The 22,859-nt window shown below is 50.5% G+C and overlaps 2 protein-coding genes across 3 annotated transcripts; one reads left to right on the top strand and one right to left on the bottom strand.

Moving 5' to 3' along the window:
• The first annotated feature begins 1,820 nt into the window (after positions 1–1,820).
• MED9 (mediator complex subunit 9) lies at positions 1,821–16,864 on the top strand. Its single transcript, XM_003912403.3, has 2 exons — positions 1,821–2,167; positions 14,918–16,864. The coding sequence occupies exons 1-2, from the start codon at positions 1,944–1,946 to the stop codon at positions 15,132–15,134; spliced, it is 441 nt and encodes a 146-aa protein (XP_003912452.1). The 5' UTR covers positions 1,821–1,943; the 3' UTR covers positions 15,135–16,864.
• A 1,209-nt stretch (positions 16,865–18,073) lies between these two features.
• Positions 18,074–20,065, bottom strand: RASD1 (ras related dexamethasone induced 1). 2 transcript variants are annotated; one of them, XM_003912404.3, is made up of 2 exons: positions 19,535–20,065; positions 18,074–19,323 (listed from the first exon to the last, which is right to left on the bottom strand). In XM_003912404.3, exons 1-2 carry the CDS (start codon positions 19,818–19,820, stop codon positions 18,770–18,772), a joined length of 840 nt encoding a protein of 279 aa, XP_003912453.1. In that variant the 5' UTR covers positions 19,821–20,065; the 3' UTR covers positions 18,074–18,769. The 2 variants fall into 2 exon arrangements, with proteins under 2 accessions (XP_003912453.1, XP_009188055.1); XM_009189791.2 differs by having other exon boundaries at positions 19,167–19,249.
• Between the last annotated feature and the right edge of the window lie 2,794 nt (positions 20,066–22,859).

The following is a 22,859-nucleotide window of genomic DNA, read 5'->3' on the forward strand; positions in this document are numbered from 1 at the left end:
CAAGCACCGTGGACCCTTAGGCTGGGATCTTAACCATTGTAAGTCTTAGTTTTCTTGTCTAGAAAATGGAGATCCTGACATCCATCTTCTAGACCTCTTTTTGTGGATTAAGTGAGACAGTGACTGAAACTCTGTTCCTTGTATCTACTTTTATTCCATGGTAGTTGTGGTAATTACTATTATTATTATTATTACTATTACTATATCATCTTTCCCCAGATGACTCCAAGGGTATACAGTCTCTTCAAGCACATCTGGCCCTATTCTAACAGGCCTTTTTTTTCCTCCATGCTCTACTAGAACTCCTGGACTTTCCCTTAGTTGGAAAGGTTCATAGTTAGAAGGAAGAAAACCCCGCAACCCACTCCCTCCCTTTGCTCTCTCTCTGGGGCACCACAGGCAGCTCTTGCTGCAGAGAACCTGTACAGCGCACCCTCCAACAGCACTTCTGTCTATGGTCCTACTCCACAAGGATCTGCCTCCACACAGCCCTCCCAATGTGCCTGAAAATATCAGCATTGATCCTTTCCCTGGCCACCTTGCTCTTAAGGCTCCTGTTCATAGCGCTATGTGGATGTGGACCTCCTTGCCTCTCTTTACTGCCCATGATGGTGGATTACAGCAGAATGGGCTCGCCAGTTGACGGCTTTCCCCACTCATGTCTTCTACTCACTAGCTAAGCTTAGGGTGGGTGTCCCCATTGCGCAGAAAATTGCTACTTAGCCCTCATAGCAAACTTGTTTTGAGAAGCATAACCATAAACCCATCTTTGGCCTACGATCCTAGGGAGTCCTCATGCCAACAAGACCTTTTGGGGTCAGCCACGAATGTGAAGTTAGAATGCAGTTTAGGCTCTGCCATGACTCTGAACTAAATATGATTTTAGGGGTGAGGAAACTGGGACCTAGGGGTTTGAGGAACTGGCCCGAAGGTATGGAGAGTACCTGACTTGGTCGTTCTTCCAGGATGATATTTATTCCTGGCACGAATCCCCTCTACCTTGTATTGAAAGCAAGGACAGCCTCCCTGCAACCACACATTACACCTGGCCATCCAGCAGGTGCATACTAAAAGTGTGTTGAGTTGAATTATCAGACTCTCAGCAGCCATGCAGCACTGAAGGGACCGCAATCCCTTTGCCTCTGCGTCCTTAGGGCTAAGCACGAGGTCTCGATGTCTCGCACTGTGGGCCGGGCCGGGTTTGGTGCCTTAGCCAGCAGGTAAGTGCTGTCTACGCCTCCTGCAGGTCCAGTGGTTCCTCTCCAGACTTGGGTGCACTGGGCCAGGCTGCGCCTTACTGACCTCAAGGCTTCCTGTGTTTGTGCCTTTGGGGCCCTCCTCATCGTGTGAATAGGAATAAGAAGATTGTTATTTCTGGCCAGGTGCGGTGGCTTGCGCCTGTAATCTCAGCACTTTGGGAGGCCGAGGAGGGCGGATCACCTGAGGTGGGGCGTTCGAAACCAGCTTGATCAACATGAAGAAACCCCGTCTCTACTAATAATACAAAATTAGCCGGGCGTGGTGGTGTATGCCTGTAATCCCAGCTACTTGGGAGGCTGAGGGAGGAGAATCACTTGAACCCGGGATGCGGAGGTTGCGTTGAGCCGAGATCGCGCCACTGCACTCCAGCCTGGGCAACAAGAGCGAAACTCCGTCTCAAAAAAAAAATTGTTATTTCTGAAATAAATCCCCTATTTCTCACTATTTAATAATTAAGCAATCTTGACTCAACCCAAAACCAGGCATCCCAGACCCACCCACGGCCCGTCGCCTAGCAACAGTCTCCCCCCCCCCCCCCCTCCGCCTCGTTGCCAGCCGAGTGCCCAGTGCGCATGCTCAGAGCCTTCCTCCACACTGCGCCCCTGCAGGGCGCGCGGTGGTGACGTATAGAGTTCGCGACGCTTTCGGCGACCCGACCTCTGGGTTAACCTAACCCCGGAGCCATGGCCTCTGCTGGGGTGGCAGCCGGGCGACAGACGGAAGATGCATTGCCGCCAACGTCCGACCAGCCACTGCCTGACACCAAGCCGCTGCCGCCCCCTCAGCCGCCGCCTGTCCCTGCGCCTCAGCCGCAGCAGTCGCCGGCGCCACGGCCTCAGTCACCTGCCCGCGCGAGGGAGGAAGAGAACTACTCCTTTTTACCTTTGGTTCACAGCATCATCAAATGGTAAGAACCTAGGAGAGGACCAGGCCCCATACTCCCTCCAGCTTCTCGTCTCAGCCGTTTCAGAGCTTCAAGAGGCCTTGGCGCTCTAGGGCACGCCCCCGTTTCGCAGATGGGGAAACTCAGACCCAGAGCGGGAAGAGGCCTTTCCCAAGACCACCGAGACATACCATGAGTTAAGCAAACGATTTGAGCCCCGAGAGGTGCGATATCCTTAAGAATGAAGCCAGCTTAGAGACTACATACAGACTTTTGTCCAGCGGCTCAAACGTGCATCCCATCGATCTTGAGCAAATTAAATCTCTTTAAGCCTCAGTTTTCTCACCTTTAATGTTAGTAATACTCACTTTAGTTCCTTATTTCAACAGACTCAACAGATAAGCATCATCTTCCCTGTGTAGGACACTGCCAAGTGCTATGGGATGGACACAGTAAAAGGGGCATAGAAAGAAAAAAAGACATGATTGGGAATAACCCATAATTCAAAAAGATTGAGAGGGGAGCGGTGGCGATGGGAAACATTAGACTAAACAAAAACACAGAAGTTACCTGAGATGATTAGACCCACCTGTACTGACTTTGTTCTAACAGTACCAAAGGAAATAATTGTCATCCTTTTGGCCAACCTTCAGGGTAGCCTGAGTTTTCAAAGTGACTCTGTAAAGGAAGAACCAAAAACAAAAGCACAAAAGTCTTACTGATCCCCGTGTTTGCCTAAATTACTATTTTTTTTGAGATGGGGTCTCGCTCTGTCACCCGGACTGGAGTACAGTGGCCTGATCTCGTCTCACTGCAGCCTCAACCTCCAGGCCTGAAGCCATCCTCCCACCTCACCCTCCCAAGTAACCGGAACCACAGGCATGAGCCACAGCACCCAGCGAATTTTTGTATTTTTTGTAGAGATGGAGTGTCACCGTGTTGCCCAGGCTGTAAATTATTTTCATTATGTTACTTCACTGTATATCCACGTGATAGTAGGTGTAAACCCTTAGGCTTATAACTCTTATTCAGCCATTAAAGACCAAAACAAAGTAAATTAAAAGAAAATTACGAATCCAGTAACATTCAGGTGAACATGAATGTGCTCTTCACTGTTTTACTGAAATGGAATTGTTACAACGTGAAGGTCTTGACTATTAGTGGCCCACCCACTTTTGAGTTTAAGCAAACTAAATTCACTTGCTGTGGGATGACCTGATGCTCTTCTGCCACTTTTCAAATAACTACAAAGGCTTTGTTCTCACATTAGACCCTGGCTTCATTTGGCTTCACTTGGTGTTTACTGTTTATAAGGGCCGGGCGTGGTGTCTCATGCCTGTAATCCAAGCACTTTGGGAGGCCGAGGCAGGCGGATCACGAGGTCAGGAGTTTGAGACCAGCCTGGCCAACATGGTGAAACCCTGTCTCTTACTAAAAACAAAAATTAGCCAGGTGTGGTGGTGGGTGCCTGTAATCCCAGCTAATCGGGAGGCTGAGGCAGGAGAATCACTTGAACCCGGGAGGTGGAGGTTGTATTGAGCCGAGATCATGCCGTTGCACTCCAGCCTGGGCAACAAGAGCAAGACTCTGTCTCAAAAATAAATAAATAAATTTTAAAAAATGTTTCTGGGATAAGACAGCCTGTTCAGTTTTTGTGAGCCTGTGATAATGATCACAGACAGAAATACATATGGAGCCCCTGTAATCCCAGGGCAGTGCCAGATTATAAAGGGTTTAGTCAGATTAACCCCAGTTTACTGGTTTTAAGAAAAATGTGGAAAAAGGAAAACACAAAATGTACACATTCACAAAGACAGCTCTTGAACCCCCCAAGAGTATATTCTTGAGCCCTGGTAAAGCAGCTGGGTTGGGCTGGCCTTAAAGATGTAGTAGTAAGTTATACTACAGAGAAGCTTTGAAGTTAGACAGTCCTGAGTTCAAATCTGTATACTGACATTTTCATGCCTTCTAATCTTGATATAAATGTCTAACCTTTCTAGGCCATAATCTTCTTATCTCTAATATGTCCATAGTGGACCTCAAAAGAGAGGTTTAGATTATGTAATAGCTCTATAATGTGCTGACTGGGTGACCTGGGCAAGTAGCTTAGCTTCTCTGAGCCTGTTTTTCTCTTATGAAATGGGAATGCTTATGTCATAGGATTGTTGGGAGATGTACTCAAGAGCGTACCTGTGAAACCTAGTGGGTTGATCACATGTGCTTGTCTCTGTTTCGTCTAAAGGGACACAGAAGGGACTTAAAAAAAAATACATAAAACCTTCAGACGCAGTGGCTCATGCCTGTAATCCCAACACTTTAGGAGGCTGAGGTGAGCTGGTCGCTTGAGCCTGGGAGTTCAAGACCAGCCTGGGCAACATGGCAAAAACCCATCCCTACAAAAAATACAAAAAAAAAAAAAATTAGTCAGGCGTGGTGTGTGCCTGCAGTCCTGGCTACTTGGAAGGCTGAAGCGGGAGGATCACTTGAACCCAGATCATGCCACTGTACTCTAGCAAGGGTGACAGAACGAGACCCTATCTCAAAAATAAAAAGCATAAAACCGAAAAGAATAGGACAGGAGATGATCGCTACAAAGTGAATGACCAGTGCTAATTCATCTACCAACTCCTAAGCAGCTGGCTTGTTAAACATGGCCTACCCCCAGATCTCAGGAACTCTAGTGCAAGGACCCCCTGGAAATAGGGGTGAAGGTGGGTCTAAGAACAGGATGATTACTTGGAAGTCTGTTTAAGAAGCAGTCCTGTCCCACCTCCCATCCCCTCCAAGCGGCCAGGTGACTACCCTTCTTCTAAGTTGGTGGGTGGTTAAAAGGTTACTCTCCCAAGATTTCTTCTTAGGAACAAATAAGCCAGAGGGTACCTGGACTGGGGGACAACAGGCACACTGCAGGGGTAGGTAGGGAGAATCATAACTGAAAAGAGGGATAAAGAGAAAGTTTGCAGTCTGAAGAGAGACCCCACCCGAGCCTTCCCCCACCTGGCTTCTAGATTGGCAGCCAAAGAGAGTGGAAGTGCCCTCTCTATCGTGTGTGACCAATTAAGAGAAAAGACATTAAAAAAAAAAAAGCCTACTCAATTAATTCTGAGAAAATGAACAAGCATCACTCATTTGCAGAGCTTCCACTAAGCCTTTTAATGTTCTATTCTTAAACATATGAGTGAATGGCCAAGGCCACTAAGCATAGGAAGAAACCCCCTGGTAAGAAAGACACAGGTCAGGTGCGGTGCCTCATGTCTGTCTGTAAGCCCAGCACTTGGGGACACTGAGATGGGAGGATAGCTTGAACCCAGGGAGCTGAGGCTACAGTGAGCCATGATCACACTGCTACATTTCAGCCTGGGTGACATAGACTCTGTCTCAAAGAAGAAAGAAAGAGAGAAAGAGAGGAAAAAAAGAAAGACAAGACAGAAGAGCAGAAAAAGCCACTTGGAGGAAACAGTAGCTGCAAAGGAATGGAGTGGTTCTGCAGCTGTAAATATGAGAAGAGGCTAGGATCCAACCTGAAAACCTTCAGTATAGGCGTGTCTTTTGAGTTTATAGGCTAATGAGGGAGGAATAAGGGCAGAGGAGGAAGGGAGAGGAGACCACGTGAAGCCTGGGGCAGTCAGAAGGCTTGGTGAGATTGATGCCAACATGAGTCTTCAATTAGGAAAGGGAGGCAGGAGGAAGGGTGGTATAGGAAAAACATGTAAGGACACGAAGCCAAGAAATAGCATCTACTCATGGGAGTCACCTTCTAGCTTGGTGGTGCTGAGCATACATCCAAGGCAGGAAGAGGGGGCTGGAGAGGAGGGAAGAGCCAGGAAACAGGGCAGGGGTCTTCTGAGGGATGGGGAGCTAGTGCAACTGTCAGGCTGGAAGCCAGTCAAGACACAGTCGTGGCGGGCGGAGATGAGGGCTAGGATCGTGTCCAGTCCACCCAGGTGGTGCTCTCTGGCCCTGGGTCCCTTCCTTTCCTATGACTTCCCCAGTGATCCTTTTGTTATTTGTTTACTTCTTGCACAGGGGATGAGTAAGGAGGTAAAACCTGAAGTAGTGAATTTAGCCTTTCTTGTTCTCATAAGTAATTCAGAATTTTTGAAAAATTATTTAATAAAAGTAACAACTGCAAGTTTAGAAGTACAGAGAAATGGAAAAAGGGTTCCTTCCCCCAAGTCCCCTCACCTGTAGTAACTGCTATTAATACTTTCCTAAGTTCCTTCTGGGAATTACATATGAATGGAATTTCAAAAATTTATATGTACTTGACTTTTTTCACTGATTAGTCTATTTTGGCCACCTTTCCATACTGCACATAAAGATCTACCTCATTAAGGCAGCTGCAGAAAATTGCATCTTGTGGATGCAGCATGACTGATGTAACTGGTTTTCTGTTGATGGGCTTCTAGGTGGTTTTCTTATTCTTGCTATGACCAGCAGTGCTAGGGTTAGCATCTTTGTGTAGGAGTAAGTTATGATCGGACAAATCCCAGCAGTAGAATTGCTGGAGCACATTTTTTATTGTGATAGTTTTGCTAAATTTAGAGCACTACATCTTTTTAGCTAACTATTTTCCAAAATTCAGTCCTTGTAGACTAGACTGCTTCAGTTAACCTAAAATGGCCTATAAGTCTGCCACCCAGAAAGCATTAAACAAAAATTAAAGTTGTAGATGGATTCTGCGAGTACCCGTGGATATGAAATGGAAAGAGGGCCTCTCCCTTCACTCCTCCCAGCTCCCTTGCAAAGCTGCATAATATTCCACTTTCTGAATGTGCTGTCGTTTATGTAAACAGTTTCTTGCTCAAGGACACTGTCGTTTCTGCATTTTGCTTTTGGAATCAGCACTGCAGCAAGCATCTTTGCCCATGCTATCTTGGTGAACTCTTGGTAGTCTCTGTGGGGGTAAATTTCTAGCAATGGTATATGTGAATTTACCGTTTGGGTCACTGTGAGCAAATTCAGAAAGAATGCCCTGATCTATGCTTCCACCGACAGGGTTTGTGTCTTTCCCCATCACCTGCCATCACCATTAAACTTTTAACTTTGGCAGATCTCATAGGTCAGAAATGATATATTGATTTCTCATTATGTTAGGTAAAGCATCCTTTCATAGGCGATTTTATATGTCGCTTGTATTTTTCCCTATAAACTGCTCATTTCTCTGTCAGATTCTTTTATGTACAGAAAGGAAATAATGTCTGTTAAATGTACTGTAAATACTTCCCCCAGGGTTGTTGCTTTTCTTTTTTTACTTTGTTCATAGTCATGGTTTTTGTATTTGTTTTTCATTCAGATGCATAGAATTTCTTGTAGTCAGATTTGTTAAGCCTTTCCCTTATGGCTTCTGAGTTTTGGTCCTACTTAGAAAGGCTTTCCCACTCTAAAATTATAGGTGTTGATGCCTTTTTTCTAGAACTTTCATGGTTCCATTTTTTACTTTTAATTCTTTGAGGCTCCTGGAATTTATTTTGGTGGGAAGAGTAAGGGGGCCCCAGTTAGCCACATCTTCCCACTGCTGTTTTTGAATATTTGTTATTTTCCCTGCTTGCCGTGCCACCTTTACCATGCACTGAATTCCCATATGTTTTCTGATCTACTTCTGGACATTCTCTCCTTCTCCAGCACCAAACTGTTTTAGTTCTTAAATCTTCATGGTACATTTAATTATCTTTTAAGGTTAATTTTCTGCCCTTCCTCTTTCTTGTCAGTATTTCCCTGGCCCTTCCTTTCCCGTGGCGTTTTCTAGCAGCCTGCCTAAGATCATGATGCTTTTGGTTACTGGAACATTTCGTCTTTAATCTGCTTCTTTACTTCCAAGCCTGTTGATACCACTCATTGGCCAGGTCGTTCAGCCTTGCTTTTGGATATTGTAATCAGTATTTAATTAGTATTTTTGCCTTTATGCTCATTTTATCCTGTGAATATTATTTGGTTAATTGTTCTCTGTTCTCCGTTCTTCCCAAATTGAACCCAAACTTAGCCCTTCACTCAGGGATCTCTGCAGACCATCTTCAGGTTGCCTGCCCGGATAACCCAACACAAGGCCCACAGAGGGTCCTCTTGCTGCAGGTGCTGTTGGGTGGGCAGAGTCCTCCAGGCTGGCAGACCCTCCAGCCCCTCCACTAGAAGTGCCCATGGAAATGCTGCACAGAGCCCTGTGAACCAGAGCCTCTCCTGTACCCCAGGGACCCGCCTGGTTCTGGGAGTGCTCTGGCTGGGACAGCCCTGCTTGGAGTTGGAACCCATAGCACTTTCATCTCTTCTAGTGCCTTTCCCGCAGTTGAATGAAAACTTAAACTACGCATTTATGTTATTTTTAAAGAGTGAGGAAAGGGAGGCCGGCCGTGGTGGCTCACTCCTGTAATCCCAGCACTTTGGGAGGCCGAGGCGGGTGGATCACGATGTCAGGAGATCAAGACCATCCTGGCCAACATGGTGAAAGCCCATCTCTACTAAAAATACAAAAATTTGCTGGGTGTGGTGGCGGGCGCCTGTAGTCCCAGCTACTAGGGAGGCTGAGGCAGGAGAATCGCTTGAACCCAGGAAGCGGAGATTGCAGTGAGCCATGATCGTACCATTGCACTCCAGCCTGGCGACAGAGCAAGACTCTGTCTCAAAAAAAAAAAGAATGAGGAAAGGGAAAATAAATCACATTTTCGTGCCTATAAGAAATATTATAAATCCCAACTTTGAGACTTTCTTGATATATATGGATCCTACATTTTAAAAATATATCATAAAGGAGTAATGAAATAGGCTCTGTTAGATTGGGGAAAATTATTATTTTTTCCTTCAAACTTAATAAATCGAATCTGAGTTTGGAACGAAGTAGCCCAGCCTAGGCCTTCTGAATTACAGTTGTTGCTGCCTTGCATGATGGTTTTGGCTCCCTTTGTAAGAGTAATCTGTCGATGTGGGTACTTTAAAAAACATTTTTTAAATTCAATTTTTTAAAATTCTTTACAAGGTCTGAGGCTGCTAGGTAGGTAGAGGGGCGCCGTCCTTGCCACCACAGACAGGGCTCCAGTGATGAGCACGCTGTCCCGGCGCCTCTAGCTTGGCCTGGCCGCTTCAGCAGGTCAGCAAGACCTCAGAGCACCAGCCAGACCTCTTTCGTGGGAACAGGGTGTTATTGACTGTCTTCTGCCCACTCAAGTGTCTGTTTTAATCTGCCCGGCCTTCCATGCCAGCTGAGACCTGTTCCCGGGTTGTGTAGGAAGCAGCCCCCGCTAAGTGCCCACACTGGCTTCCCGGGGATAGTCACGCAGTTACTGAAGGCCTCTGCCGTTCACTTTCTTCTCCCTCAGCCACACCCCAGGGAGCAGGATGAGCGGTCACAGATAGAGGGTGTTCATAGACTGCTTGGGCGAGGTGTTTCCAGTCTGCCTAAAAGCCTCTTCACTCCTCTGCCATGTCATTTCCATCCACTCAGTATGAATTATAACCAGAAAGTGGGCCCCACCAGAAGGCAAGCCCCACAAAGGCAGGCCTTTGCGAGTGAGCACTTCCTTAGTGGGCGTGAGAAATGCCAGGCAAGCATTTACATGGGTTCTGGGAAGAGTGGGAAGCTTTGCCTGGGAAGGCTGGAGGCACTTGTGGTGGCACTGGGGGGCCTCCTTCACAGTTTGAATTTGCCTGAAAGGTGTAGTCTGTGGGTAGGAGGCCATCGTTTTTGAAATGGAGTCTCACTCTGTCACCCAGGCTGGAGTGCAGTGGCATGTCGTGGCTCACTGCAACCTCTGGCTCCCAGGTTCACTGGAATCACTTGATTTTCGTGCCTCAGACTCCCAAGTAGCTGGGACTGCAGGCACACACCACCATGCCTTTGTAAAAAAAAAAAAAAAAAATTGTATTTTTAGTAGAGACGGGGTTCCATCTCTGTCTACAGACACACGCTACCATGCCTTTGTAAACATACAAAAAAAATTTTTATTTGTATTTTTAGTAGAGATGGGGTTTCGCCATGTTGGCCAGGCTGGTCTCGAACTCCTGGTCTCAAGTGATCTACTCACTTAAGCCTCCCAAAGTGCTAGGATTACAGGCGTGAGCCGCCACACCTGGCCGCCATCTGGGATTTTTAAGCAGCATAGTGACCTGCTCAGACTTGGATTTCTGTTTTTGTTTTTGTTTTTTTTTTTTTTTTGAGACTGAGTCTTGCTCTGTCGCCCAGGCTGGAGTGCAGTGGCCAGATCTCGGCTGACTGCAAGCTCCGCCTCCTGGGTTTACGCCATTCTCCTGCCTCAGCCTCCCAAGCAGCCGGGACTACAGGTGCCCGCCACCTCGCCCAGCTAGTTTTTTGTATTTTTTTTAGTAGAGACGGGGTTTCACTGTGTTAGCCAGGATGGTCTTGTTCTCCTGACCTCGTGATCCGCCCGTCTCGGCCTCCCAAAGTGCTGGGATTATAGGCTTGAGCCACCGCGCCCGGCCTGACTTGGATTTCTAAAGGTGGGTGGGGCAGAAGTGGTTCAGAAGAGGAGAGGACCTGGATCCACAGGAAGGCAGTGGCAATGGGAGGTGGCTGGTCTAGAGGAGATGGAGCTGGCAGGCTGGAGGCTGGGAGAAGGGGGCACACAGGTGCAAGTCTGGGGGTCTGGGAGGCCAGGCTCCTAGCTCGGCCAGTAGAGTGTGTAGGTGGGACTGCGCCCTCCCCTCATCCCCTGCTGACAGCGAGTCTATGCTGGACATTTGCCGTCTCCCAGACTCCAGGCAGGAACGCCTTGGTAACTGTGGGGAGGAAACTGAAGTGCAGGAAGGAGGGCTGGCTGGGGAGTGCTCCCGGTGTCCAGGGCTCAGGAGTGGATGTACACGTTGTGGGCATTTTGTAGAGCAGTGATTTTTCATACTCCATTTAGCAACATAACTTTTTGTTGCTTTTTGCTAAAAAGAATATTTTTTACATGTAATGCTGTGAGCAGATGAAAGCAAGGGTGTAAGTTCAAGGCCTTCCTCTCTGGAAGGCCTCATAGGTCTTGGCAGAACTGGAGCAGAGAAACACAGTTGATAGGTAAGTAGTAGACAGTATCATCCAGGGCGGGAGGGAGACGTGCGCCCTCTGTGGCTACAGAGAATCTGCATCAGTACAGTTTTTTTTTTTGGAGGACATTTTGGTAATGTCTGTCAAAAATTTAAATATATATAACCTTTGACCCAGAATCCCTACTTATAGGAAATGATCTTACCAAAATAGTTGCGCAAGTACATAAGGGTATAAGTACAAGATGTTCACTGTCATTCTAGTACATTACAAACAGTACAACCACCCGTGAATAGCCAGGGTGATTTAGCTGTCTGATTGTATACGTGTTAGCGTGGAAGGACATCTGAGGTGCATTGTTAACTAGAAAAAGCAAGAATGAGAACCATGGATGGTCACATTTCTGTCAAATAAGAAAAGTTTGTGTGTTTTGTATGCTATTGTAGATTTCAAAGCCATCTGAAACAGTGGACACCACGTGTTAACAGAGGTTATCTCTGGAACAAGGGGTTAATGAGATTTCCCTTTTCTAAGCCTTGGGTGTCTGTCATTTTTGAATTTTTTCCCTCAAGTACCTATTACTGTCATTTTTTAAGAAATGATCTTAGAAAAATGAAAGCCACAGGAGTTAGTACGGTGTGAGGAGAGCCTGTGGGCAGAGGAGTGGACTGGTAAAGGCTAGTCTGAGGGCAAGGCAGCTAGGACAGAGTGGAGCATGAGGCACAGTGCATGGAAGTTGTGAGGAAGAAGAAATGGGAAACGTGAGTCAGATGCCACCAAGAGGTCAAAAGAAATGACTGTCAGGTTTGGGAGGAAGTCCGTGTCAGTGGTTCTAACACAGTTATTGGCCAGTTTGCATCTGTACTAAAGCATCCATACTAAAAAGAACAACAACAAAGAAAATCCGGGCATGATTCTCAGACACACCCACCTAAACCCTAGAATGTTGCCCGTGAGTCTGGTGACACAGATACAACTGTCTGTTATCCGTGGGAAGGATGCTCAGAGGATCACCCCTAGCGGTAGTATTTTTGTCTACTCTTTTAAAAAACCGTAGTAGGGGGCGGGCGCATTGGCTCACACCTGTAATCCCAGCACTGTGGGAGGTCGAGGTGGGTGGATCACCTGAGGTCGGGAATTCGAGACCAGCCTGACCAACATGGAGAAACCCCGTCTCTACTGAAAATACAAAATTAGTGGGGTGTTGTGGTGCATACCTGTAGTCCCAGCTACTCAGGAGGCCGAGGCAGGAGAATCGCTTGAACCCAGGAGGCGGAGGTTGCAGTGAGCCAAGATTGCCCTGTTGCACTCCAGCCTGGGCAACAAGAGTGAAACTCTGTCTCAAAAAAAGAAGAAACCACAGTAGGTGGGACCAAAGTGCTCTGACCTTGCCTTGTTTGTACGATGTTCATCCTCCTTGACCTACTGGCTTTTTTCATTCCTTCTATAGTTGGTCGATGACTAACCTTGAACACAAAGGCAGGCCCACTTAGAGCTTTCTGCTTTTATTCACTCAGTATTTGGGCCTGTCCCTTTTCTTTTGGCTTGAATATTTCACAGTCATCCTGGCTTAGCAGGTGCCCACTTCTGAATAGCGTGTTTTCTTCACGCCAGGAGTTCTGTGCTATTTCCCTCCACCAACTAGGGCAGTTGGGCTTGCAGAGGTGCCCCCCTGTGGGCTGCACGGCCCCTTTTGGCTCAGCTGCCCTCCAGGTGGCTTGTTTTACAGCTCCTTTTTTATTGTCTGAAGACTGTCTCCTTTCCTGAAAGTTCACCAAAGAACAGGCAACCCTTGCGATTTGGGGGTTTTCAGAGATGAGCATCTTAAATGTGACCCACTTTCAACTTTCAGAACTAAATTTTCTTCTGGGTCAGGTTATGTTTGCTTCAAGAATGGAATTACCTGTCATCCACATTTCTATTTTAAGTACTTTTTTGTTTGTTTTACCATGTTGTGTCAGACTCATGTGATGTGAGTCGGTTTTTTAAAAAACTATATTTTAATTTTAAAACTTCCTTGGGACTTAAATTCGTAACAGTATGTTAACACGCATGCCATCCAAGTAGAAGGATTTCAGAAGTCCAGATGGTTTCTGTCCACGTTTGTGGATCAGAGCTGAGACTTCAAAGAATTAAAATAAAAGAAGTTCCCTATTTGCTTCCTTCCAAAGGATTTTTAGTTCTCACGAATACCAGTTCATCCTCTCTAGAATCTGAGATAAGGTATACTGTTAATGGTGTCTCTCAGTTGAGGGCATCAAATGACAAGAGATGTTTGGCTGGCCTCTCATTTCCTGGAAGAAGTGATTGATTCTCCGTACCCTCCCTCTGAGTTTAGAGCTGTTGGTAAATACTGAGCTGGCCATGGTGGCCATCTGATTTGCAAGGTGTGAGATGTAACTGATGGATCGCCAGGAAAGATGGATATTTTGCCTGCGTAAGCAGAGAAATGATGAATAGTAAACATGAATTAGCACCATCTGGGTTGAAATTTCCCGCTACGGATGAACATTTATTTAAAAAATTAATGATCATTGACAGTTTTTCCCTCTTATGCCTCAATGGCTTACTTTCAGAACAGCTTACTGAATTGCCTTTTAGTTTTGGTCTCAACCACTTGTTTTCAAAAGCTCATCCACTTACTAACTTTTAAAAAATGTATAGGAAGTTGGGTGCGGTGGCTCATGCCTATAATCCCAACACTTTGGGAGGCCAAGGCAGGTGGATCACCTGAGGTCAGGAGTTCGAGACCAGCCTGGCCAACATGGTGAAACCCCATCTCTACTAAAAATACAAAAATTAGCGGGGCATGTTGGCACGTGCCTGTAATCCCAGCTACTCAGGAAGCTGAGGCAGGGGAATTGCTTGATCCGGGACCCGGGAGGTGGAGGTTGCAGTGAGCCGAGATCGCGCCACTGCCTTCCAGTCTGGGCGACAGAGTGAGACTCTGTCTCAAAAAACAAACAAACAAATGTGTAAGAGCAACTGCCAGGCTGTTTTTTTTTATCTTAAGGGAGATTGTTCTTGCCTTGTTTTTCATTGAGTAGGACCTCTGTGCAGCTAATAGCTGTGAGATAGAGCGAACGGTCTGCCTTGAAAGTGAACTTGAATCAAAGGCAGGGAGTGTCCATCACCATGGCAGAAGAGAGCCTGTGTCTGCTGAGACATTTAAATCAGTTCCATTTTAACTAATTTAAAATTTATGAACAGCTCTGTGGAAATTAGTCTTTATGTTAACAGGTTCAAGCCAGCATCAAAACCTCAGCTAAAATTAGCTCTTGCTAGCTGGTGAAGCCTCCTGATTGGCCTAGAAATGGCTCCAATTAGACAAAATGTCATATTTTAGCAAGTTTTGTTTGGCATTTGTCACCTGATATTGGTATTGGTTTGTTAATTGAACCAACATGTTCATGAGCTTATTTGCCAAGCATTCATTCTTTCCACGGACATTTCTTGAGTGCCTGCAGTGTGCCACACACTGGGCCGAGGGTAGGGAGACACCTGTGACCAGACAGACATGGTCCTTGACCTCACAGAGTGACAGTTGACTTGACAGAAGATCAAGAGTGTCTGTGTGTGATCTGCAAGTGTGCTAGGCCTGGGAGCTCTTTGCTGGCTGCCTAAAAGAGAACCCGTCCCTTCCTCTGGGGGTGGACAGCCTAGTCAGAGGATAGACACATAAAATGAAGTGTTCTAAAAGCTATCGCAGGAATGACAGCGAGCTCTGGGGGGTGCAGGACGGGAAAGCCAAGACATGTATCAAGCTGCGAATGCTAACAGCTGTTCTTCCCCCACAGCATGGACAAGGACAGCCCGGAGGTCCACCAGGACCTGAACGCCCTCAAAACCAAGTTCCAGGAGATGCGCAAGCTCATCAGCACCATGCCCGGCATCCACCTGAGCCCTGAGCAGCAGCAGCAGCAGCTGCAGAGCCTCCGGGAGCAAGTCAGGACCAAGAACGAGCTTCTGCAAAAGTACAAGAGCCTCTGCATGTTCGAAATCCCCAAGGAGTAGAGTGAGGCCGACTTCCTGAGAAACGGGGGGAAGCCAATGGCCTGTCTCCCCACTACCATCCCCAAAGTCTCCTTGGGGCGTGGTTCCTGTGGACCCCAGCTCAGAACCTCAAGGTGCAGGGGCGGGGCTCCTGTGCTGCTGCATGTGCGTCGCCTGTGTGGGAGCCAGCACCGAGCTTGGCTGCGCTGGGTTTCTTCGTGTAGATCCATATGTCTAGATGCATAATAACTGGAGTGCCTGCTGGTGGAAGTCAGAATGCTCCTGGAGGCAGCGGAGGGGGTGGAGGGCTCTCCCCTGCCGCTGGGGAGGGGGCCATCTGCTGCGCCGGGCTCCACTGACAGATCTGAAGAGCACAGTAGGAAGGGAGGCAGTTCCTCTTTGCTTCCTTCCCTCCCTCTCCTCCCACCCCCATAGAATCAGTGTGTACCAGGTACACATTGTTCCCGTTAAAGCAGCTTCTTGAAACATTTGCATAGAATTCACTGGATGAATTAAGCCTGCGCTCATATGGCGTAGAACTGTGAGATAATGTTTTGAAAGGCCAGAGGGTGGCCTTTTTCCCAAACAGTTTGGTTCCTTTTATATTTGAGCCAGTGAATGGAACTATAGCTGTGGGGGTGTCAGCCCAGAGCCCTGCCAGGCAGCCCCTTGCTCCAGGTTCCCTGCCGCCTCCAGGTTCCCTGCCTCCTAGGCTCTCCTCGCGGTCACCTCTTGCTCCCTTCCTCGCTCATCACCCTCAGTCAGTGCCCAAGAGTGGACAAAACGCTTCAGATGTGCTTCCCCAGGGTTGACAAGGGGCCATCCTTTCCACGCAGGCTCGAAGAGGTCTTCAGGCGAACAGACCTTCCCCCTTCTGGCATTTCAGATTCCCATTGCTCTGGTTAAAAGGTCTTTTCCTTCTGGCCTTTGCACTTGTGGCAGCAACATGTACTACACTGCAGAGGGGTTCACTATGCACCTTGTGTTCAGAGAGCGGCAACCCTGGGGGCCAGTTCAGGTGGTCCCCGACCATGAGCTAGGTCTGAAAGTTACACAGCCAAGTTTGAGCTCTTAAAAGTTTGTGAACAGTCCTCATTTCCCCAGCTTCCCTGATTTCTTCCAGATGGGACGTTTTGTTTGTGTGCTCTCCCTTGCCTGTCAGACTGAGGTAAGAGCAGTTCTCTCCCTTTCCTCTCGAGGAGGAGGTGTGAAGTCCTGGAGTATTGTTTGGATCTAGGAATGGGCACATAACCTGCGCTGACCAGTTTAGGGGCTTAACAGATGCCCGCCAACTGACCTCGTTGGCAGGAGGATTGGGTGGAGATGTTTTTAGCAGAGCTTCCATTAGTATAGACCTGTAGTCACGTGTCAGAAGGTGGGTGGCATATTGGGGACCTGGGGCTGTGTGAAGGAGGAGATCAGATTTCAGTGGCTTTGGGCAGAAAAGCAGGCTCTGGATTTAAGCGAGTGGTCACCTGTGAGACCAGTTCTACCTTGGGACTGTTATTTAACTGAATCAGTTATTTCCTTGAAATTTCACAGTAGTGGGTGGGCCAGTTTTAAGGCTCTGACAGATACCATGAAACATGAAGCACGTGGAAAATACAAGACCCCCAGGGTCTTTCTGAGTGCAAGGCTGAAATGGACAAGGGCTCCTCGTGGGGGCGGAGGGAGCCGAGCCTGCCTTTGTTCCTTTTTTGACTTGTAACATTTTTCAAATGCATAATTAAAAGGACTTACGCTCTGCTGTCTCAGGACATCATGCTTTTTGGACTGAGAAATTCATAGTGGGATGGCTCTCAGGGAGTTGAGAGAAAAATGTTTCTGTCTATTCAGACACAGAACCACACCTCTGCTTATCACCTCCCTCCGCCCCAGGACACACACCTGCTGAACCAGTGTGGAACAGGAACTCCTCTCCTGGCTGGCCTCAAGGGCAGTTTGCCTGGGGGGTCATCCCTGCCAGTGCCTGTCACGGGCCCCTGGGCCATCCGTGGTTGCCTTTTTTTTTTTTTTTTTCCCCGGTGGGGCGCGGCGGGGTGGGGGGTGCCTTTTTGTGACTGGAGGAGGAGCCACCCTCACCGGAGCAGGGTTGAAATCCTTCTCAGACGATTTTGAGTGTCTCTCACAGGGCTGAGCACCCTCTCAAAGCCACCAATTATTTGGATTACTGGGTGGCCAGCATTTGTGCTAAGTACTTTTCAAACATCACACTTAATCCCCATAGCGAGCCCATGCCAGGGGTGTTCGCTCTTCCTGGGGTGAAGAATTTGAGGCTTGGCAGGTGTCGCCCACCACAGGTTTACAGTACTAGTGGCAAAGAGAGTGGTGCTCCAGGGTGCCTTAGCCATGAGAGGGAGACAGCAAGGCTGAGGGGGGCATGGGGCTCCACACCTGGCCATGAGCACTGCCTGGAGCTAGCGGGGAGCGGAGGCCAAGGAGTTTCCTGTCTCCAGACAGGGTGGCACCCTGGATTGAGGGGGTAGGGGTGGGCACCAGGATGGGCCTGCTTCCAGATGGGTCTCAGGCTCTTTCCCCAGGGCCTGAGTGATGCCTCCAACAGTCTGAAAGTTTGCCTGGGCCCACACTGAGTCTGGTGACAAAATGGCTAGGCACAGTTCCAGTGGCGTTTACACTGAAGAATTCAAAACATTCTCTCAGAAAATGAGGCCTTTTGTCATCGAACCCGAAGAAAATTAAGCGGATGGATGGCTAGAAAGAGTTCATCTCCAGGGGGAACGCTGAAATCCTTTATATTCCTCCTGGTTTTCTAGGGAACCATCCCCTGCATAGATGCCCCAGGCATCGTGGGCTTTTCTGGCAGCCCCAGCTGCTTTCAGAAGGCCAGGGTTATTTTCCAGTTCTGGGGAAGTTCTAGTTCCACCTAAGTCAGAGCCCAGCCCCTTCCTTCTCCGCACCCTTCCCCACTCCAGCCATCTCTAAAAGCAAAGAAAAACCGGTTTTCCATTTTAAATTATTTTATTGTATATTTAAAAAACAACAGTAATAACTTTAAAGACCTCACACACACACAGTATAAACACCTGGGTAAGGTTTTGTTCGTGTCCTTGTTGACACCGGAACTACCGTTAAAGTGCAAGTTTTGTTTTGTGTTCCTTTGTGCAGTTTCACTCACATGTAAACGAGTCACTTGGCTATGATTTGACCCACGCCCCCCTTAGTTTCGGGAGGGCAGAGGCTCTGCCGGCTGTCACAGCAACCCGGATTCACAGACAAGATAATGCCCCTGGGTCCTGACCCGCAAGCGGGCAGGACGGTTTCTTGAAGCCTAACAGAGGCTGGATAACTTCACATCCCCCCCACCCCCCCCCCGCGCTCACTCTTAGGTCTTTGAGAAGACAAATCCACCCTCAGCTGGGCCCTCGCCCCCCAAGTTGTGGGGGTGGCTGGCGCCAATGGGGGAACGGGGGTGGGGGAATAGTCCTAGTCTTGGCCAGTTCTCTTTCCTTCCGGAGCAGATGACCGTCCCTTCTCGATTCAGTGGCGCCTCCCCAGTGCTGGGGGCGAATCGCGGGGAGGGGAGACGCCAGTCCGCGCGCTCGCGGCCCGGGGCGCACGGAGCGTGCCGGGCCGTTGGATTTGACTTTTAAACAAAAAGGTCCTCCTTAGGTTGTGTCGCTGGCGCGGCGGGGCTCCTAGCTGATGACGCAGCGCTCCTTGTCCTTGGCCTGGCTGCCGGCGCTGGCCTTCTCGCGGATGTACATGAGGTCGCTGTGTACGCTGGGCCGGCGCGCGAAGGGTGCCACGATGCCGAAGGCGTCGCCCGGGTCGCCGCCGCCGCTGCCGGCCCGCAGCAGCTTCTTGTTCCGCAGCAGCTTCTTGTGCAGCACGTCGCAGTACTGCACCGAGACCTTGCGGTGCAGGTCCGGGCTCATCTCGCTCGGCAGCTTGGCCATGGCGAAGAGCGCGCGGAACATCTGGTCCAGGCTGCTGTTCTTCTTGGCCGAGATCTCGAAGTAGGCGCAGCGCTGGGGGTCGTCGCCCACCAGCTGCTCGATCTCGCGCTGGTCCACCTCGCGGTAGAAGTCCCGGTCACCCTTGTTGCCGCAGATGACCAGGGGCACGTCCACGTTCTCCTTGGTTTTGTTCTTGAGGCAAGACTTGGTGTCGAGGATCTGCTGCCTGAGCCGCTGCACCTCCTCAAAGGAGTCGCGGTTGTCCAGGCTGAACACCAGGATGAAAACGTCTCCTAGAGGGGGCACAGAGGGCAGAAAAAGAGAAGGTGAGGGTAGCCGCCCAGGGGACAAGTCGGGCTGACTTTGAGGCTGCGCGGGGCGCGCTAGCCTCTCTAAGCGCGAAGCGCACTACTTGGCGCGCGGCAGCGGGACCGGCGCTCACGGGGTGCCCTGGCCGAGGGTTGCCCGCCCTTCCCTCCCGTGCCTGCCCGGCCCCCGGCTCACCTGTGAGGATGGAGAGGCGCCGCATGGCGGGGAACGGGTGGTTGCCGGATGTGTCGAGGATGTCGAGCTGGTACACCTCACCGCGGATGGAGTAGAACTTGCGGTGGAAGTCCTCGATAGTTGGTGTGTAGGCGTCCTCGAAGCGGCCGGTGAGGAAGCGCGACACGATGGCCGTCTTGCCCACCTTGGACGAGCCGAGGATGACCATGCGATAGCAATTCTTGGCGGGGATACTCAGCTCCGAGTCGCTCGGGCACATCTTCTTGATCATCGCGGCCAGTTTCATTGGGCAGAGGGGCCGCGAGGGCGGGCACGGGGCCGAGAGGACTGAGAGCCGCAGGCGGTCGCTGGGGTGGAGCGCGGGTGAGCGGCCGGAGGGCTCTGCTCAGGCTGGGCGCGGCTCGGGCTTGGGGCTCCGGTTCCACTTGGGCTGGGCTTAGGCTAAGCTGAGCTCGGCTCGGCTCGGCTCGGGCTCTCCCAAGCTCTGGGCAAAGGCAGCTTGCTCTGGCTTTGGCGCCCGCCCGTCGCCCTTATATGCAGCCTGCGTCGCCGCCCCGCCCCGGCCCTCCCAGCTCGGTGCGTCACGTCCCGCGGGGCCCGCCTCCCCCGCACCCGCTCCCAGCCCCGGCGACCTCGTCGCCCGCTGCCCGGCTCCTGCCCTCTGGGCGCAGAGACTTGGGGGAAACAGTCCAGGGTCGGGCTGAGGCTGGAGGCGCTCGGACTCCTCCACTGCCGCTTGCTTGGCGGCCGCAGGGCGTCGGGGTTCTGGTCCCGGCGGTGCCCCTGTCCCTCTGCGACTTCGGGCAAGGACCCCCCTTCCTGCATCTCCCGCGCGCGTACACTTACTTTCTTTGGTTCTGTTTCCCCAGAGAATAGTCATCTAGTAAGTAACCCAGTAAGCGCAGCAGCGTTTGCTGGGTGCTTGCACGGACTGTATATTGCAGTCCTCAGAGCACAGCCCCAGCCCCAGCCCCCTCCCGCTGCGGTCCCCAGCCTGGCTCTTGTTCCCGTGAGGTGACCGCCGGGCGGACGCGGGGTTTCGGGGCCTCAGGCGCGGAGCTCGGCACCGTGCGCTCGGGCCGCTAGAGGGCAGCAGAGAGCCCAGCCGACGGCTGGGGAGGCTGCGGGCGCGGCGCGCAGAGCTGGAACAGAGGCTAGGGGCAGGCAGGTGGCGAGCGGCAGGAATGGGGCAGGGGCCTCAGGTAGCCAGGCTGGGGCCCAGCAGAAGCGGTCCCCAACCCCGCGCTCTGCTGCAGGCCTCAGCCTGCTCCTTTCTCCCAGCCGGACATGCTCTGTGGCATGGAGGGCTCTGCAGCCGGTGGCCCACACCCTCCATCATAGCATTTTGGGCCTTTACTGTGCGGCGCGTGGGCCACCGTTCTCACTGTCTAGCTGAGAGAGCTGGAGCTCAAAGCCGCAGCGAGCCCAGGAAGGCCCTGGGAGCACAGCATAACCTCTTGCCTTCTCCTGGGCCTCAGTTTTCTCTTCTGGAAGATAGTGATTCTGGTTCTGTGATTAAGGATGAAAACATGCAAATGCTTTAGGAGGGCGGGGCCTGGCAATAACAATAGCAACAATAACAGTAGTATTGACCCAGAGGCCTGGTGGGAGTACTCTCAAGAGCACACCGGGTTGATCAGTAACCAGGAGTGGGGTCATGTTGTTGAACACTGGCAACAAGCTGTCTGGAGCCAGCTCCTCAGCCCTGAGCTCTTGAGGAAGTCACCGCTCCAAGCCATGACAGGCAAGCTCTGTGCTCAGTGTTTTGCTTTGGCCACGTCTGATTTAGGAGAAACCTAGGGAGCCATTAGCTGGCACCACCGGCCCAGCTGTCAGGCGGGTGAGGGTTGCATGGGGGCACTCAGTCAAGGTACGGACTTGAACCACCTTCAGACTGAGCACCGCCTTCCTGTGCCTCCACAGCGGCACTGCATGGGCAGCCAGGCTCTAACTTGGGATGACTGATGGCCAGGGCTATAGTGAAGGTGGACCCCACACAGCCATTGCCTTCTGGGGCTCTAGTCCCAAGAGGGTCCATTTGATATGAGTGGAGGGCCTAAGGGTCAAGGATCACAGCCCAGTTCTCCCCTGGTCAGTGTCCAGGCTGGCCCCTTAAATCAGGAACATGACACTGGCAGGCACTGACCCAGCCTGGGTCCTCAGAAATAGTGACTCCTGGTACCATCTGTGCATGGCTGTCTGCCCTACGGATGCTGAGTTGTGAAGACCCAGGCCCACCTGCCATTCGCATTCTGAATGCCCCAGTGCGCCTACACCTCCTGTCGAGGAGGTGGCCTCTAGGACTTTACTCTCTCAAGCAGCAAGCCGACTTCCTTGTTTCTACCCTCCTCTTTTCTTTTAAAAGGGCATCTTTTTCTTTTTATTGCAAAAGTAATAAATGCTCATGGTTTTTTAAAAATCCAAACCATTTCAGAAAGGACCAGAATGAAAGGAGCGCTGGGACCAGGGCCTCTCTCGGCCACACCCAGGACAGCCTAGCCACCAATTCTGTGGGATGGCATCTCCTGATGTCCCCACATGGCCAGACTCCCAACTGCATGAAGGAAGCCTTACCCCGGCGCAGCCTCTGCCACCCAGCTCGTTGTACACGCAGGTGCCCTTTTTCCTTCTTCTGGGGTTTGCGTGTGTGACTTTATACAAGGCCCTGCCCTAGCTGGCTAATCAGAGTGACTGGGGAGGGCCGGGGGATGGAAGACAAGCAGGAACAACTCGCAACTCACAGAACCATCCGCCCCTTGGATCCCGGAGCCCCATATAGAGGGAACATGTGTACTGGGCTTCCCAGCACTCTGGCCACCAGGCCCTGCCAGCCCTCACAGCATTTGATGTCCAGGTCCATCACAGTCCTATGCTGTAGGCAATAAATGATTCTGTTTTCTGCGTGTTTGGGGAATGAGACAACAAACGGCGTGTGTGAGGCTATGAGCCTGTCTGTAAATAGTATTTACCTGCAGTGCAGCGAGTTTCCTGCTCAGAGGGGAGGGGAACTGTTTAAAATATTTGACTAAATGTCAGGGCTGGTCTGGGGGTGAGCACCTGTACCCCCCGCCCCAGCACCGGCCCCAGGCAGGAAATGCCAGCCACACAGCCTGGTCTGAGGGCAAAGAGCAATTGAAAGGTTCTTGAGAGCTGGGCCGGAGGAGAATGCTGGGCACCCCATCAGAGCTTTGCCTGTGGTGGTGTCCTGAGACAGAGTCCACACGAAGGCCAAAAGAGGGCACTTCAGGTGTCAGGAACCCAGAGCACCCTCGGGCCCGGGCACTGCTGTGCTGGCCTGTGCGGCCAGAGCCCATCTCTACCAGCG

This window comes from Papio anubis, chromosome 17 (genome assembly GCF_008728515.1).
Source record: "Papio anubis isolate 15944 chromosome 17, Panubis1.0, whole genome shotgun sequence".
NCBI classification, from domain to species: domain Eukaryota; kingdom Metazoa; phylum Chordata; class Mammalia; order Primates; family Cercopithecidae; genus Papio; species Papio anubis.